This window comes from Trichomycterus rosablanca, chromosome 25, assembly GCF_030014385.1.
Source record: "Trichomycterus rosablanca isolate fTriRos1 chromosome 25, fTriRos1.hap1, whole genome shotgun sequence".
In the NCBI taxonomy this organism is placed as follows: Eukaryota; Metazoa; Chordata; class Actinopteri; order Siluriformes; family Trichomycteridae; genus Trichomycterus; species Trichomycterus rosablanca.
In genome coordinates this window covers 12850243-12868129 of record NC_086012.1, presented here as the reverse complement: position 1 = coordinate 12868129, position 17887 = coordinate 12850243, and the positions used below count along the sequence as shown (strand labels likewise).

The 17887-nt window shown below is 36.1% G+C and overlaps 1 protein-coding gene across 1 annotated transcript; it reads right to left on the bottom strand.

Moving 5' to 3' along the window:
- Positions 1–2609: 2609 nt before the first annotated feature.
- rnf126 (ring finger protein 126) lies at positions 2610–15587 on the bottom strand. The gene is made up of 10 exons (XM_062987786.1): positions 15449–15587; positions 14080–14205; positions 10039–10097; positions 8914–8965; positions 8588–8823; positions 8265–8333; positions 7770–7839; positions 6736–6829; positions 5306–5421; positions 2610–3496 (listed from the first exon to the last, which is right to left on the bottom strand). The coding sequence occupies exons 2-10, from the start codon at positions 14152–14154 to the stop codon at positions 3344–3346; spliced, it is 924 nt and encodes a 307-aa protein (XP_062843856.1). The 5' UTR covers positions 14155–14205; positions 15449–15587; the 3' UTR covers positions 2610–3343.
- Between the last annotated feature and the right edge of the window lie 2300 nt (positions 15588–17887).

Here is a 17887-nt window from a genome sequence, read left to right as displayed (position 1 = left end):
GAAATGACTCCAAATGTAGTAACATAAACGAGTCTCTGACAAGATCAAATCCAAAGGAAATTGAAAGGCTGTATAACTGTATAACCTGTCTATATAACCACACAATTAAAAAAGAAGCTGGCCGTCTATAAGCTATGAACTGAGCGCTGCTTGATCACACATTACACACATGTAAGGTGATAATGAGTGTGATGATCTCCTTTTATTCCACATCGGACTTAGAATCCCCAGGCTGTAAAAGAGGAATGAGTCAATGTGGCCAAAAGGCAGGCTGGGGACTTCAGGAGCTCATTAGTACAGGAGCAACACAGACCGTGTGAGTAGTATGTAAAAAAAAATAATACTCAGTATAATTCCAGATAATGCCTAGTGAGTCCACTACAAACAACTGTTTTATATGGTCAAGTTTCATATTTGGTAAAAATATATGTTGGATGTTTCTAACTGAAATAGCCAACAACTTCTGCTGGATTCTGCTTAGTAAGTAATTATTAATTAAAGCTAATTAAAGCTTGGTAGGGGTTGCAATTATGGGAAAACTGATGACTGGAATAGTGATAAAGATACTGAGGACATTGGTTCTGTTTTAAGCCTTTAAAAAAATGATTAAAAAGTCTAAATTGGCCAGTGTAAGAGAAAACACTTTGTTGTTAAACAGTTGTCAGATAGGTAAACTTGACTGTTCTTGAAAAAAAAGTGTTAAGTACACAAAGAGACTCCTCTTTAATGAATTACTATTGCATATAATGTATATATTACTAGTGTTTAATGTAATCTGCCAGTTTCTCTGATGAATATCAGTCCTAATTTTCTATTTAAAAAAAAAAGGATGACTTGCTTGTCTTAATGGCTAAACCCACGTAGAAGAAACTGGTCCTTGCAGACCAAACCTTCAGACCATCATAATCAAGAAATGTAAAGATTCAGGAATTCAGAAGTATCTTGGTATAATGAAGAACACATGGTTTAAAACATAGAATAAATTGAATTACTAATCAAAGGTTATATTTTTATTTTTAACCTTTTTTCATCCTTTATTTTTACCAAGAGTACCAACCATTGGAGAACACTGTACATGATTGAAAATGACTATTAATCATCAAAAAAAATTTTTATTGCAGTTAAAAGCCTGTTTTTGGGTACTGTGTGCACTTATTCCTTTATGAGGGTTGCCAAAAGTACATCTGCAAATGAATAAGAAATGGGTCTTTTGCAGAAAGTGAACAAAAAATGATGATGATGACTATTTCAAAATTCCTTAATCAAGGACAACTGTGTACCAGATGGACAATAAGCCAAACGCACAAAAAAACTTCTTTCAGAAATGTCTGCCGTGACATACACCGATCGGGCATAACATTATGACCACCTTCCTAATATTGTGTTGGTTCCCCCTTTTGCTGCCAAAACAGCCCTGACCCATCAAGGCATGGAGTCTGACACCTTTCTATCAGAACCAGCATTAACTTCTTTAGCAATTTGAGCTGCAGTAGCTCGTCTGTTGGATCGGACCACATAGGGGCAGCCTTCGCTCCCCACGTACATCAATGAGCCTTGGCTGGTTTACCACTGTTCCTTCCTTGGACCACTTTTGACAGATACTGACCACTGCAGACCTGGAACACCCCACAAGAGCTGCAGTTTTGGAGATGCTCTGACCCAGTCGTCAAGCCACCCAGTCAGCTCGCCCATTTTTCCTGCTTCGAACATCAACTTTGAGGATAAAATGTTCACTAGCTGCCTAATATATCCCGCCCACTAACAGGTGCCGTGATGATGAGATAATCAGTGTTATTCACTTCACCTGTCAGTGGTCATAATGTTATGCCTAGTCGGTGTACATGACCCTCACGATTATATGCAATCGTGTGTGTGTGTTTGGTTTGGCAATGGTGATATTTATTTTGTTGAAGTTAATTCATATAAAATCACTGACATGTTTTATTTGTTATTTTTGGTCACTTCCATCTATGGTGTAGGATTTGTACTAATTAAGGTTAATTTTAGTGTATGTGCGTTAGTTTAATTATTAAAGAGGCAAATAGTCAACAGAAAACATGAATCACAACTATGCCTAGAAATGACTCTATTTTACATCATATCAGGAGAAGCACATTCTATTTTCAATTTATTATGATTTAGAAAAATCAAATCATTTCACTTAGAATAAGTTAAGAATAATTGCACTGAACTGAGAGTCGCTGCATGTGTGGCAAAAATAAAAAGTACTCAGTGTTACAGACTAAGGATGAGGGGGAAACACAGGCAGCATAAATCAACGTAAAATCTAAAAAAAAAAAAAAAAAAAAAAAAAAAATTATAAATTGATCAATGGATCATACTATGGCATTTTCTACCTGCTGCACTCTTATTATACTTATTCATTAATCTACTAGTGAGGGAAAATGTAAATCGTGTTCAAATAAATAATTAATACAAAATAAAACTGAAGCTTGGCTATTCTTTTTGTAATGTTCTCACATCAGCTGGCTTTTTTTCTGAACTATATTCTCCTTAATAAATACCACTCATTATACGCCTCGTCCCAGCCGCTGATATATGAATAAAAAAGAAATCAAACAGAAAGTTATAAAAAAAAAGTACAAAAGTGGTTCTAGGCGAAGGGGTCCCCTTTTATTGGATCGAGAGACTTCAAGTCTTACCTAGTAAAAAGACATTCAAATACAGGTACTGGCTGGGTGTGCGTACGTGCAAACCTCTGGACCTGAATGAGTTCTGCATTGCTTCTGTACGTCCTCTGTTTTTTTCCCTTTTTAACCCCAAAGTCAGTTTCTAAATTAAAATCACTGCGCTGAATAGAACTGCCCTTCCATTGTTTAAAAAAAGCCATGAGGAACAATCATGCTTCAGTTCACTGTTAAAAAAGCCAGGGATTGAATGAATGAACTCAGGTGAATGTGGTGTGTGTGGAACGGAGGGGGGGGTGTAATTGTTTTTTTTCTATTTCAATGTCCTTTGGCATATGTTCCAGTGAATCCGCTGATGATAATGAAGCTGACGACGAGTTGCTGGCATTAAAGGGTGCTTTCTAGAAGATTATAGTCAGGTTTCAGCTCGGCCTTTTCACCTCCTCTTTAATACTGCAATTACGGCAGAACTAAGAGTGAACTGGAGCTTCAAAGCGCTCCGCCACACGCTCAGCTCTCCATAGCAGGTTCTGCGTTACTCAGATTAATGTAGAAAAAAGGTCAGACAAAAAGCTCGACTGGTAGATTTAAGCTATTGGCGACGCTTGCACTCTGAGATGATATGGTGAATTGTGATAAACGGTTGTTTCGGTGGCTCTGCGTGTGTTTGTATGTGTGTGAGCACTGAGGGGGGTTTAGGAATTGTTGGCAGCGTTCTCGTTGCTGGGAGAGCTGGAGGTGGAAGAGGATGATGAGGAAGGAGAGAAGTTCATCCCTGATAAGCCGGGAGGGTCTGTGGCTGTGTTCTGGCCGCTCAGGCTCTTTCTGCACACCGGACACGTGTCGTGCTGAAATGGAAACGCATGCATACAGTCCATTAACAAGCTGATAAAGCACTAATGGAGTCAATTAGGATTCAGTTCTGAAACGAAGGCTGTGTCCTAAATGCTAGCAAGCCGTGGTAGTTACTTTAAAAGAAGCTCGGGGATTTAAATGAATTATACCATAAATTTTATATCATTATACCATCATTTATACCATAAATATATAATTATACCATCATTTATACCATAAATATATATTTATACCATCATTTATACCATAAATATATATTTATACCATCATTTATACCATAAATATATAATTATACCATTGTTTATACCATAAATATATAATTATACCATTGTTTATACCATAAATATATAATTATATCATTGTTTATACCATAAATATATATTTATACCATAAATATATATTTATACCATCGTTTATACCATAAATATATATTTATACCATCATTTATACCATAAATATATATTTATACCATCATTTATACCATAAATATATAATTATACCATTGTTTATACCATCAATATATAATTATACCATTGTTTATACCATAAATATATAATTATACCATCGTTTATACCATAAATATATAATTATACCATTGTTTATACCATAAATATATAATTATACCATTGTTTATACCATAAATATATATTTATACCATAAATATATAATTATACCATTGTTTATACCATAAATATATAATTATACCATCGTTTATACCATAAATATATATTTATACCATCATTTATACCATAAATATATATTTATACCATCATTTATACCATAAATATATAATTATACCATTGTTTATACCATCAATATATAATTATACCATTGTTTATACCATAAATATATAATTATACCATCGTTTATACCATAAATATATAATTATACCATTGTTTATACCATAAATATATAATTATACCATTGTTTATACCATAAATATATAATTATACCATTGTTTATACCATAAATATATAATTATACCATTGTTTATACCATAAATATATATTTATACCATCGTTTATACCATAAATATATATTTATACCATCGTTTATACCATAAACATATATTTATACCATCATTTATACCATAAATATATATTTATACCATCATTTATACCATAAATATATAATTATACCATTGTTTATACCATAAATATATATTTATACCATCATTTATACCATAAATATATATTTATACCATCATTTATACCATAAATATATAATTATACCATTGTTTATACCATCAATATATAATTATACCATTGTTTATACCATAAATATATAATTATACCATTGTTTATACCATAAATATATAATTATACCATTGTTTATACCATAAATATATATTTATACCATAAATATATAATTATACCATTGTTTATACCATAAATATATAATTATACCATCGTTTATATCATAAATATATATTTATACCATCATTTATACCATAAATATATAATTATACCATTGTTTATACCATAAACATATAATATCATTGTTTATACCATAAATACATAATTATACAATCATTTATCATAAATATATCTTTACACCATAAATATATCATTATACCATAATTTATACTATAAATATATATCAATAATTAACAGTTTAGTATGTTTGTTGGCTCCAGAATATAGGCACTCAGTCCACTTAGGAGCCCACGTCCGTACAGAGCTCACGCTCCATGTTTGAATCTTAGCCGTGCTACCAACCTGGCAACCACCTGACACAGTTAAATAATGCATTACCACAAGGCTGATTAGCAATTATGCACAATCTTATAAAACTATAGTTACCTGTTCGAGCCAGGGCACTATACAGTTATTGTGAAAGAGGTGATTGCATGGAAGTTGTCGAACACTCTCCCCCTCTGTATAGTCTTCTTTACACACAGGACATTCTAAACCCGCACCTGTAAAAGAACAGGAGAAATACAGTGCCTTAAAAATTGCGTCACAGACCGTGAAATGAGCAGTTTCCCATGAAACATGCAATTTGCTGCAATATACAGCGGCCGTAGCAATCATACAGCATATAAGTTAGTGTAACAGGCCTTTCTGTGGTGTAGTGTGCCAACAATGTTTGATGTTTGTGTTTAGTATCGAGTGCATTTTGTCCCTTTAAGGATTCCACAATCAATGGAAAAGTGTGCTTCTCTACACATGTGATCATCTCTATGTAGTCTGTGCTGCGCCTCCAAAGAAACAAGCCAGTAAAGTATTATGCTCCTGATAGTTTGTCTATGTACAGTATATTTCTTTCTTAATAAACTCAGTAAACTCTAAAGACACCCTGGTTACACTAGCAATCGGTTAGACAAAATGTCCAAGATGTCGAAGTCTAAAGCAGGTAAAAACACAACCCGGGTAACTGAGTTTGGACAACTCCTAACCAATTCTGTGGTGGCAAAACATGGACATAATTTAATTTATGAGTGTTATTTAATGGCTGCCAAGAAATCTGTGATGTTTGAAAAACAAGGTGCGTGAAATTAAACACATTTTCCATTTAGTAGAGCCCCATCATGGGGTATAGCATGTATATTACTAGTTCCCAACGGCCGTTTTCCTGTAGCGTTGGTTGCTTTCCAACAGTTGGGTTGGTGTGACTAAGTAGTAGATTAAGTTTTTAGCTTATGAAAATAACCTCATTTGAAAATGAATTTGCTGTGACAAGCAGTTTGTTCATCGCCGATTTCTGTAGTAAATACAATATCTGTGGTTGGCAGATTCAAACATGTGACCAACAGCACATCTACGATTTTCATGAATACACAGCTGGACTCAAACAGGAAAGCAGTCGGCTGATTTCTCAAATAAACATTTAGCAATGCAAATGCAAAGTTCTTGGTGAACCAAGTTCAAGTCTGCCACACTTCCTTTGCATTTGATAGTTTCCACTTTTTGTTCTTCAGTAAGTTCTTAGCTTAATATATTACCCAGCAGGTAAAGTGTACCATGCATGCTTAACACCGGTTAGGTTATAATCAAGAACTTTACAAAATTAAGCAGCCACCAAGCAGCTTTTAAATCCACCACCCAAAAGTTTAAACTCAGCTAAATGCAGGCAAATCTCATGTAAATATGAACTGCGGTCACCAACCGAACCAGATTTTGTCAGGATGGAATATTGTTACACACTCTTTACCCTCAATGTTTGTACAGGGTTTCTCAATTACTTCCCACAATGCAGTGGGAATAAATAGACTCTGCTGGTGCATACTCACCCACGTGCTCCTCTGTGATCTGAACTGTCGGGAGGTTTTTGATCTTTTCTCTGTCTGCGGGAGGCGGACCTGTATTTTCAAACTGATTTAATAACTGCGGGAAGACAAACAACAACAAAATCAATGAAGAGGTGGGAAAAAAAGAAACCCCAGAAGCAGGTTTTCTCCCCTGTGACATCAGGCTGGTTGGGTTAAAGCACTATAGTTAATGAAAATTATATGGAGCTGCCCTCCACCCCCCAGTGACTTGTCATGTCATATAACAAATAATTAAAATTCTTTTTTTTTTTTTTTTTTTTTTTAAGTGATTAAAATGTTATATTAAAACTCGAATGGCGGAGATATTGAGCTCGAGTCCACCTTTTAGCTGTGCTATCGACTGGCTGTGGGCCCACACAGACACAACTGGCTGTGACTTGAGTACTATAATGGTTGACCAGATTTCCTTATTGCTACTGGAACTGTGGCCTCTGCTGGCTGGTCGGGGCACCTGCACAAAAGATGGTTCATTCACGAGTAGTAGCGCATGACTCTGTAGTCAAGTCAAGTCACATTTATTTGTGTAGCACTGTTTATAATAGACATGGTCTCAAAGCAGCTTTACAGAATCCAGGACAGACAGACCAAGGAGGGTGACAGTGGCAAGGAAAACTACTTACAGGAAGAGACCAGTAGTAAAACCAGACTCAGTAAGCACCTCCATCCTCCTTAGGTGGTCAATGTATGCAATACTTTGCTCTGTAAGACCCCACCTTTGGCTGGTTAAAAGAAATGGTCAGTGACTACACATGTCAGAGGGAGCATGTGTAGACTAACCCAATAATATAAAACATAATCAATTAATCAAGTACTGAAATAAAAATTAGTGCCTAGATCAAAATGCTCTCCCCCGATGCTAAAACTTGCAAACCTTTTATGCAATCTTTAACGACCATGATCGACTTCGGTAATCAGCAATCCTAGTTTTTGTAAACAATAGCAAACTTCATTAATTTATAAGTGTATAAAACAGTAAAATTGTGCTCCTGCTGTACCTGTGTTATAATGGCGTCTAATCCATTGGCACCCCATGCGTAGTCCATTGGATTTGAATGTAGCATTCCCCTAAAAAATGATAGAATCAAGTAACAGCCTTCTAGCAATGTTATATCTGCAATATAACGTTAAGTTACTTAAAAACCTCATTTTAAAACTAGTTTACTGCTTTATAAAAGAGCTGAAGACAGAGAGAATAGAACTCAGTTACACAGCCTTCATTTACATGGGTGTGTCTGCAGGAATTCTTTGTTATGACTTACTCCCTGTCGTGTTCTGTTGCTTATTGGTTTACTAATTTGTGATGTCATCCTGAAGGTGACATGTCCCACCTTTCAGATTCAACTATTGCAGAAATGCTATTTTGCACTCAGTATCATCAGAATCAATTAACCAATAGATTTAAAGTGTTTATAAATATTTGTTGCACTTTAAGTACATGAAAAAAAAAAAAATAACATACATTATAACATTATATTACTATATTAACATACCATGGTCCCAAGCCCATGTTTGGCATAGCGGTTGGTGCGATGATTCCATTTACTAACTGCTGAATTATTCTGTTAAAACACATAAGCAAATCATTCCATTACGTCAGAGATAACAGAGCAGATAGCTTGAGTGGTTAAACCTGTCTTTTAACCAACAGATCTAATGTTTATTTTCATATTCATAAAGGCACAATTATAAGCAAATGATTACAGATCTGGTATCTGAACTCAAGCACGCGAGCAATTTAGTCCAGGCAACAACTACTGTTTCATACATGAATAGTCAATGGTTTTTAAAGTAACTTGGCCTGTTCGATTCTTACCCCTCTAAAGTGGGCACTCCTTCATGCCGCGTCCCTTGTCTCCGCGGAACGTGGCGTCCGCGAGGTTGCCTGGCTCCGTACCGCTGACGTGATGCCATGTCCCGCTCCCGTCGGTTCTCTGCGTCACGTCCATCTTCAGAGGGCATGCCCGTCCGGAGGTCGAAGCCCTCGCCAAAGATGCCCAGAGCCAGCTGGCCGTATGGGTGTGGAAACGTAAACAATGTCGGGTCCACATTCTGAAAAAACATCATGAAGTCTAGTAAATGATATGATAGTGAGGTGGATATAAAATCTTGAACTTTACTGCAGGATGTTTGTACACTTACCTCAAATGAAGGTCGATTCTGATTACTCGTGGACGAGGACCCATTTTCTGTACTGGAGGCGAAAAACCCAACATAAACCATCATGTCACATCAAGGTGAATCAAAAAGATTAAACCTAGTTACAAACACACTACACTACTTTAAGTATTGTTACCTCCAATGTAAATACTAGCATTTATACACCAATTTTAGTATTTATACACCATGATCATAGCTGCACATTCTTTGAACGTATATTAGTTCCAACTGTATGGTCCTACCCACTACACACTCATGAGCCGTGAAGTTTAACCAATGTGCTGATTGATTTTGTTTTTAGCCATTGGCAGTAACATCCATGGTTTTTCTTTCCAACAACAAATGTAAATAATTTATTAGAGCTTTTGGTTAAGTACACAATGCCTACTACAAAACACTTCCAGGAAGAGGCTCAATTATGTTTTGGGGTTGCTTTGCTCCCTCAGGCACTGAGTGTCAGTAGCAATAAAGTCAGAAAAAAAGACATTTTTGAGTGGAACATACAGCCCAATGTCAAAGCTGGATAAGGACAATGACCCGAAATGCACATTAAAACGAATGAGAAGAAAACACAGGACCATTCCGAACTGGCCAACTGTGAGTCCTACACTGAATCCTTTGTGGAAGGTGCTAAAATTTGCAGTTGTGTGATAAAGGACACACCACTTTAAACAGCTGCTGTTTACCAGCAGTCACCCACAAGTGGACTAAAGCGAATACTCAATCTCTGCTAATGACCAAATATCTCATTCCTACAAGATGCTGTGTGATAATATGACCTCTGGTTCGGCACCAATTAAACCAGAAGGATGCATCTTTAGTGGAAGCCTGTTTTAAAAAAATGCCTTTTTAAGCATACATAAGCTTACACAATTTAGAATAAATTCTAATGTAATTCTGTCATGCACAATATTATTACTGTATTATATTTCTTTAACCACACTAGCTGGTGTAACAAAATTACTGCTTAGCTCCACTCAGGATATAAAAGCAGGGCTGCTGGTTTAAACGCCAGCTTGATCATATTTATTGAGAGGGAAAAATGGCAGGCTGCTGTCAGTCCTATTAGCTACACATGAATCAGTTTTCAAAAGCTATGGAACATACCTCGTCTCCTCTGGTAACTCCTCAATGAAACCGGACTCACACCGTGGACAGATGTAGTCCTATCAAAGATATAAATACAGTCTTTAGTATTTATCTAAGCAAATCTAAGCAAAATAATGACCCACTTGATTTACATTAAATGATGTACAATCATGGTCTTTGTAGGTGCTTTTATTTCATGTAGACGAACCTCTTGGTAAACAACTACAAAAAGTCTTAGATTGCAACTCAAACAGGCCAAACATGCCAATCCATAATGGGTCCTCAGCCACTCCCTCCATTAAGACACAGCCAATGATGACTGTATGTAGATGCCCCACTGGCCGATAGCGCCACCAGCATTTGGTATGTTCATATTTATTATAGGTGAACAACGGCTGAATGAATTAAACGAGCTTCTGTTGAGTAGATCAAATCCTGTTTGCTCAAAGTCGTCTGAACACGTGCCTCAATGGAAAGATAAAGAAAAAGAAAGATAAGACTCAAGGAAATCTGACCTTTCTGTGCAAAGCATTTCAGAAGAGCCAAATACTAAATTCTGAAATTTAAATACTAAGAGATGTATTTTTTTTTTCAATGAAATTGGTATGCTGACTGCATGATGGGTAATAAAAAAAACAATTCATTAAAACTGGAAAAAAACATGTTTAGTAGAGGTCTCAGACTTTGGGCAGCTTACTATATGTACTTAAAAGATAAACAAAGCTGACTTTAGCTTGTACTTCCATTTGACAGAAAATCAATAGACTAATCAATAAAGTTAAACATTTCCCCTGCACTTCCTTAATTATGAGTGGCTCAATCACATTGATTTCAGTCTCAATATGATTAGAAAACCAATGCTGAGATTCATACAGTAACCAAGCTGTGTGTCTGCTAGCAAGCAATGGAAAATGTCAAATGTAAAACAGCAGCATGCTGTTTTTTAACAAAACGTGGGTGCTATATTCATGTAAACGGTGTCAGTCTAACACACTGACCGAGCCCTACAAGAGCCAGAACTACCCACACAGCATTTCAAATCCCAGCAACCTACTGACCAGCATGGGAGTACATACAACTAGCTATTCAGTACTTTTAACACAAAGCTTAATAGTCTGCAAGTTCATTCTAGACCCTGTGTACAATGACAGGGAAAGACAGCCAAAAATACCAGAGAGCCACCAGCACCATACATCCTTTCACTGAACTAAAAGAATCCATTCACCAGGACAAAACAGATACACACAATTCCACCTAGCAAGTACATTTTGTCCAGATACTAGTTCTGAGTTTTTAGAACCCATCTGGGGATCGAACCCAGGACCTTCTTGCTGTGAGGGGACAGTGCTACCCACTGAGCCACCGTGTCGCCCAATTCTATAAATAAATAAATGCATGCATAAAAATAATCCATACACAATGGTGTATATTGATTATATATGAATTAGAGGTGTACGGGTGCTTAGGTGGCACAGCAGTAAATTCCACTAGCCCACTGCCACTAGGATCCATGATTGGAATCAGCCTCTGTGCCCCATATCTTGGAGATCTTTAAGGCAAGGCAAGTTTATTTGTATAGCACCTTTCATACACAGTGGCAATTCAAAGTGCTTTACATAAGGAAATTTTTTTTAATTAAAAGCATTAAAACATTCCTGAGATCTAGAATCTCAGAAAGACTTCTTGCAAACATTTAGTTACAATTAAGAGAGCATGAAATTTAAACAAGAGAGATAAAAAATTAAGAACGTGAAAAATTAAAAGAAAATATTGTAAAATATACCCTACAATTTAAGAAATATGAAAATAAAACAAGAGAGATAAGCAATTAAAACATGAAAACTAAAAGAAAATATAGTAAAATATACACTACAATTCAATTTAAGGCTTTCTCAGGTCAGAAAAGATCACTGCATGTTTCTTTTACACTATTCTGATCAGATGGTCTAGTGTGCGTCTTCCCTTCCTAATACCGCATTGCATTTGGCTTAGCTTATTGCATTTTTCCAGGGTCCATGGGCATGGTCACCATGTTCACGTTTTTACATTGCCATCTGGTTGGTGTTAACAGATTTTGGTCTCCTGCTGTGGCATGTGTCTCTGTCAAGAAGTTCTGGAGTTGGTTGTGTGGTTCTGTGTTAGTTGCCTTTTTTTTTTTTTTTTTTTTTTTTTTTTTACTATATTTTTCCCAAAGATTCCTGCCAGTCTGTTTGCTATTTCTTGTTCTGTTGTAAGTGAATGCAGTAGTTATATTGATTATCAGGTTTTTCCAGTTCTATGTTTTTGCGCCCGTTATTGTCCTCCTTGCTTGTGCATGGCATATCTTGCATTTAATCTGATTTTCAGGTGTTTCATTCTGTTCTGGCTATCCTGTGAATTTTTGTTTAAGTTTTTCATGCATAGTGCTGGAAACTGGCCCGTTTGCTTGTTTCAGGATGCACTTTTGTACTAGAGGTTGGGATTGTGGTTTGGTAGGTTGTCAAACTCATACACAAAGCCAGTAGGAATGATGTATTCTCACAATTCTGTGTGAAATGTTAGGTGAACAGCTCGACTGACCCTGAGCCAGTGCCTTCTGGGGATTTCCATGGAAATACAACCCAGGACAGGTGCTGACCAGCCGATTGATTACAAGGGGCCTTTCCAAACTCCTGTCTACGTGATGTAAAGGCCAAAAACACTGTTGGATCAATGGCATTGCTAAAGTTCAAGTGAATAGTCAAGTAGGAATGCATTAATAAACAAATCTACTGGGTCCCTGCAGCAGACTTCCAAGTTGTAGGGAAAATAAGAGTACATCAATGCATTTTCTAATGAGCAGGTTGCGTCCTAAATACCATACAGTGTATCAAATAGTACCCATAACATTATTTCACTAATAGTCAAGTACTTATTTGTCATACTGCAACCATTTGCAGAGTCTTTATTAGGATTTTAACGTCATGTTTTACACACTTTGGTTACATTCATGACAGAAATGGTAGTTACTCGTTACACAAGATTCACCGGTTCACAAGTTTAATGTCAAATGTGTCTCCAATTCACCTCACTTGCACGTCTTTGGACTCTGGGAGGAAACCGGAGCCCCTGGAGGAAACCCACACAGACACGGGGAGAACATGCAAACTCCACACAGACCGCCTCAACAGGGAATCGAACCCAGGACCTTCTGTAGAGTCGTCATAAGATAATACAATAAAAAAGCTTTTACTTCAGAGGGAACAAGTGATGTGCACTTCAGGCTTCACACTTCCAAGATTCGTTTCTTTGTTTTATTTTTATATGAAATATGGCAGCAGCAGCAGCAGCCAGTGGCTTTACTGGTGAGCAAAGTTCAAGTACTCTGCACATTCAAAATTAAACCCAAGAGTCCAACACCTTATTTTTCATCATGCCATATCGCCATTCCAAACAAAAACAACTTGACAACTAGCAGGGTATGTATAGCTAAAACACAAGCCTGCGTCCCAAAGCTCAAACAACTGTTTTCAACTGTATTTTAAAAGAAAACACCACCAAAATTCACGTGGTTAATACCATGGTAACCTGTTTAGTGTGTGGTTTAGGAAGAAGGTAAAATAATTCATCCTTTACTACACAGTAAACATGTTAGAAGTTACATAGCTAGCTGGCTAACAACATTTAACGTCACAACAACTAAAGCGCAGTATTAATGGCTAAAAAAATAAGATAAGAAAATGTCGATTAGCAACTCGCTGACAAGCTAAACCCGACAAAAGGACCCGTTAAGAACGACCAAACATAGAACAGTGCTATTTAAGGCTAGTCCGTTTGTTATCTAGTAGTCCGTGCATCCCAAACCGCGTCCTATCACACTACATAGTATGGACATTACCAGCAAGGTCGCGGTCATTTATACACACTCTGTAGTAAACCAGGACTCGGTTTGGAACACGGCCCGCTACAAGCCAGTTACTTTAGCCGTTTGCTATGTTAGCCGCTGGATAATCGAACCCAAACCAAATACAGAAATGTCCTGATGAAATAAAACATCTGTTTTAATATTTATTCCCGAACCGTTTCAAACCCCGGACTTACCGGGAGACGCGGGCTGATCTCTTCCGAACATCTGTGACAGAAAAACCGGCAGGTCTGGAGAGGAGCTTCCGCCATCTTCCATTCACTGCAGCGCTACTCGGATCAATACACAGCCAGTACGGGAGCCTGGCGGAGACACACGGTCTAAATACAGATGCTACAAACGCGAACCAGAATAATCCTTCTCTGCTGAGTAAAATAGTCCCCGTATAGTAGTATAATAGTCCTTTTTTAAGTCTTTTATACGTAACATAGTTATTTGTTATTTATATTTTATTATGTTACACACACTGAGACCTAAGTAACTGCATTTAGTTCTAATCATGTACATGGTTTTGAATGACAATAAAGCTGAGTCGGAGTCTGAGTCTGATTTTGAATGGGAAATTCAAGACTAAAGTTTATTGTGTTTTAGCTAGTTTATTATTCCCACCACTCTGCAATGCACCAGTTCTGCTGGCAGCAAAACAACCCCAAAACAAACACAAATTCTAGTACAGTATCACTATGATTGGGTGTTGGTACAGCATTGTTTGATTTAGATGCCTCCTTTTTGTCTCTTAATGAGGCCAAATAACTCAATATGACAACAAAATATAAATATAATAATAATTTGCTTTGCACATACAGAAATAGGGGCAATTTAGTGGAAATAATGGTGTAAACTCTACCTACGTAAAGTACGGACGCACCTTACGCACTTTGCGGACCCTAGGCATTGTTCGCAAATGAATCGGCGCATGCGCAGTGAGGCTCTTATTCCGTGTTTTTGTGTATTGGTATGAGAGCTCTTTTCTTTTGACTTTGTGCTTGTAAATGTAAACAGAATGGCATATATTTTTATTTTAAATTAACAAGGACACACATATATTCGGTCACTATTAAAAATGTACACATTTATTCACCCAGCAAACACAAATACGTGGTATGAGTTAGCCACTTGGTGGTGATACACCATGCGAGAAAGTAAAGCACCAGAAACAAGAAATCTCACCGCTTTAAACGACTGAATTTATCTACAACCCTGAGAGCAGCTACTTACAAAAAATGTATTACAATACTAATATAACAGAGTTATAAATACAGAGTGCTTAATAGAAACAGAAATCACTGCAATTAGCTTACCAGCTAACACTAGCGACTAAGCTAACAGCTGTAATGTATTTTGTATAGTTAGTGTACTGCACAAGTCTTCATATTTAATAATAGTTATGGTGTATAGTGTATAGTTATAATAGTTATTTGGGTTTTAGTCAGCTTCTCATCTGTGAACTAGTTGGCTAGGCTAGGTATTGACACCCTCACACGGCTATTCTAACCTTATTACTAGGGACAGGCGGATCGATCCAAATATTGATAGTGTAGTTACTTTTTCTCCGCTACATTCAGCACGTTTCTCCTGTTTTATCAGAAAGTAAAGTCCATGTCTGTACAGTCTCCGCTCCTCTCACATCTTACATGCTGCTGCACACCAGATACTCCTCCTGCTCTGCTGTGTTTTGTTAGGGTACCGTCACGTGACTAAGCGGCTCAGGTCAAGAGACCAATCACATGTAACAGTGAGAGAGAGAGAGAGAGAGAGAGAGGCTGAGAGAGAGGCTGAGAGAGAGCAGCTGTGGGAATATTTTACAGCAGTAAATGAATAAAAATTAAATAAAAAGAATTAAAAGTTAAAAGTAAAACGTTTGTACTCCAGTAATACTTTTGTAAGCCGCAGAAGTGCAGTGAAAATTCAGTTTATTATATTATTGTATATGATTGTATGAGAAACCTCCAACTGAAAATAAATGTAAGTTTTTCACTGATTCTGTGTATTTTGTTTATTTTACAAAAAGCCAGAAAAGTGGAACTTCGGTCGATAATAAATGCGCATGTTTATCATTTATATACGAGTATTTTAGCACTGCACTCTCTACTGTTTCTATCAAAAGAAGAAAACAGCCATATTGTGTTCAGTGTGTGATTTATACATCGTATATTAAGATAAGATAAGATAAGATTCCTTTATTGATCCCCATGGGGGAAATTCGAGTGTTACAGCAGATCCAGTACAGTGTAAGTACAGTAAATAGAGTAAATAAAATAGTATAATCAAATAAAAATAAGAAAATTATAAAAAAATATTAGCTATGACATGCAATTACTATTATACATCAGTGTGGTAATTACAACTATATACAACTATAATATATATATATATATATATATATATATATATATATATATGTAGAGTCCAGTGCTGGAAACAAGGGTGGAGGGGTCTTGAGTTATTGTATGGGGGGGCTGGCTCGTCAGTGTGAGGACAACCTGTGTATTCTGCTATTATTAAAACACGACATGGAAACGGTTTAAGATCCACATGATGGCGCAGAAACACCACAAAACGATGTGGAAAATGATAATACGCATTAAAATGAATGATAGATCGGTTTAGTGATTCAATAGTTCATTACTAGTTGCTAAAAGGTCTTTTTTAAATTTTTTTATTGCATTTCAAAAAATAACAAAGGAAAAAAAAGAATCATTGTATATACAATATTGATCAGGATAGAGTATCAGCACAATTAACTACAAACATCACATTCTGTTATTAAACAAACTTATCAAAATATGGGGGTAGATAGATAGATAGATAGATAGATAGATAGATAGATAGATAGATAGATAGATAGATAGATAGATAGATAGATAGATAGATAGATAGATAGATAGATAGATAGATAGATAGATAGATAGATAGATAGATAGATAGATAGAGAAACAGACAGATAACTAGATAGATAGATCAGTAACATATATCTATGATTAATATGAATATAAAGTTATAACTTTAGCTATTTACTAATATGGAATGATATATATATACATAGTACTGTATACATAATACCAATAATAACAATAAGCATATGAATAAAAATAGGTATGTATTATAATAATAACAGAAATAATAATAAAAGATTAGTTCAGTATGCATTACATTATTAATAAGATTAGACTGCAGAAGTGAATTAAATTCCAGTAAAAACAAAGGTAACGTAGGTCTGGAGCCTAATAACTTTACTATGAATAAAAATTTTGGCATATAGAATTAAAAAATTAACAATATATTCTATTTGTTATTGGAATCGTTATTATAGCAGCAGATTATAGCTTTAAGCTTCCAACAGTTGCTAATAGGTCTCTGTCAGTCACGTGTTTAGCGAGGTGACGTCACCGACGCGTCACCGTTGTACGTGTTGTTTTGGTTAGCGGTTTAGTGAAAGTAGCAGCAGAGACTCTTACATGACTTATTCTTCTTTCGGAGCAGTAAAAGCTGGAGAATCAGACGCGAAATGAGAGGAATCCACACCGAGACAAACTCAGCAAGGACGCCAGGAATCGTTGTTTGGATAAATGATCATCTGTTAACAGCACTGATGAGCTAAGTTGGTTGTGAGCGGGTGGAACAGCGACCATGTTGCTCTTGTAGTGGTAAATGTTTATGTGTAAATTGTTTATGCTGCTTATTTTGCACAAGGAGTGTTTAGTTGTTGTCTGTGTCTATTTACAAGTACAAATAAAGTTTATATATTGAAATTTTCATAACTGTACTTGATTACTGTCCTGATTTGCACACACACTTAAAAACAATGTTTCTGTAGTCGAGATGATGGTTCATTTGTTTACTTAAAGGCTTCTTTGCATTATTAAACGTAAACCTAATTATTATCAGAAATAACAGATAATGTTAACCACATTTAATGTTAGTTTACGATGTTGTTTTGTGTCCTTGATGCCACTTAAAGCTAGCAGTAGCATATATCATATC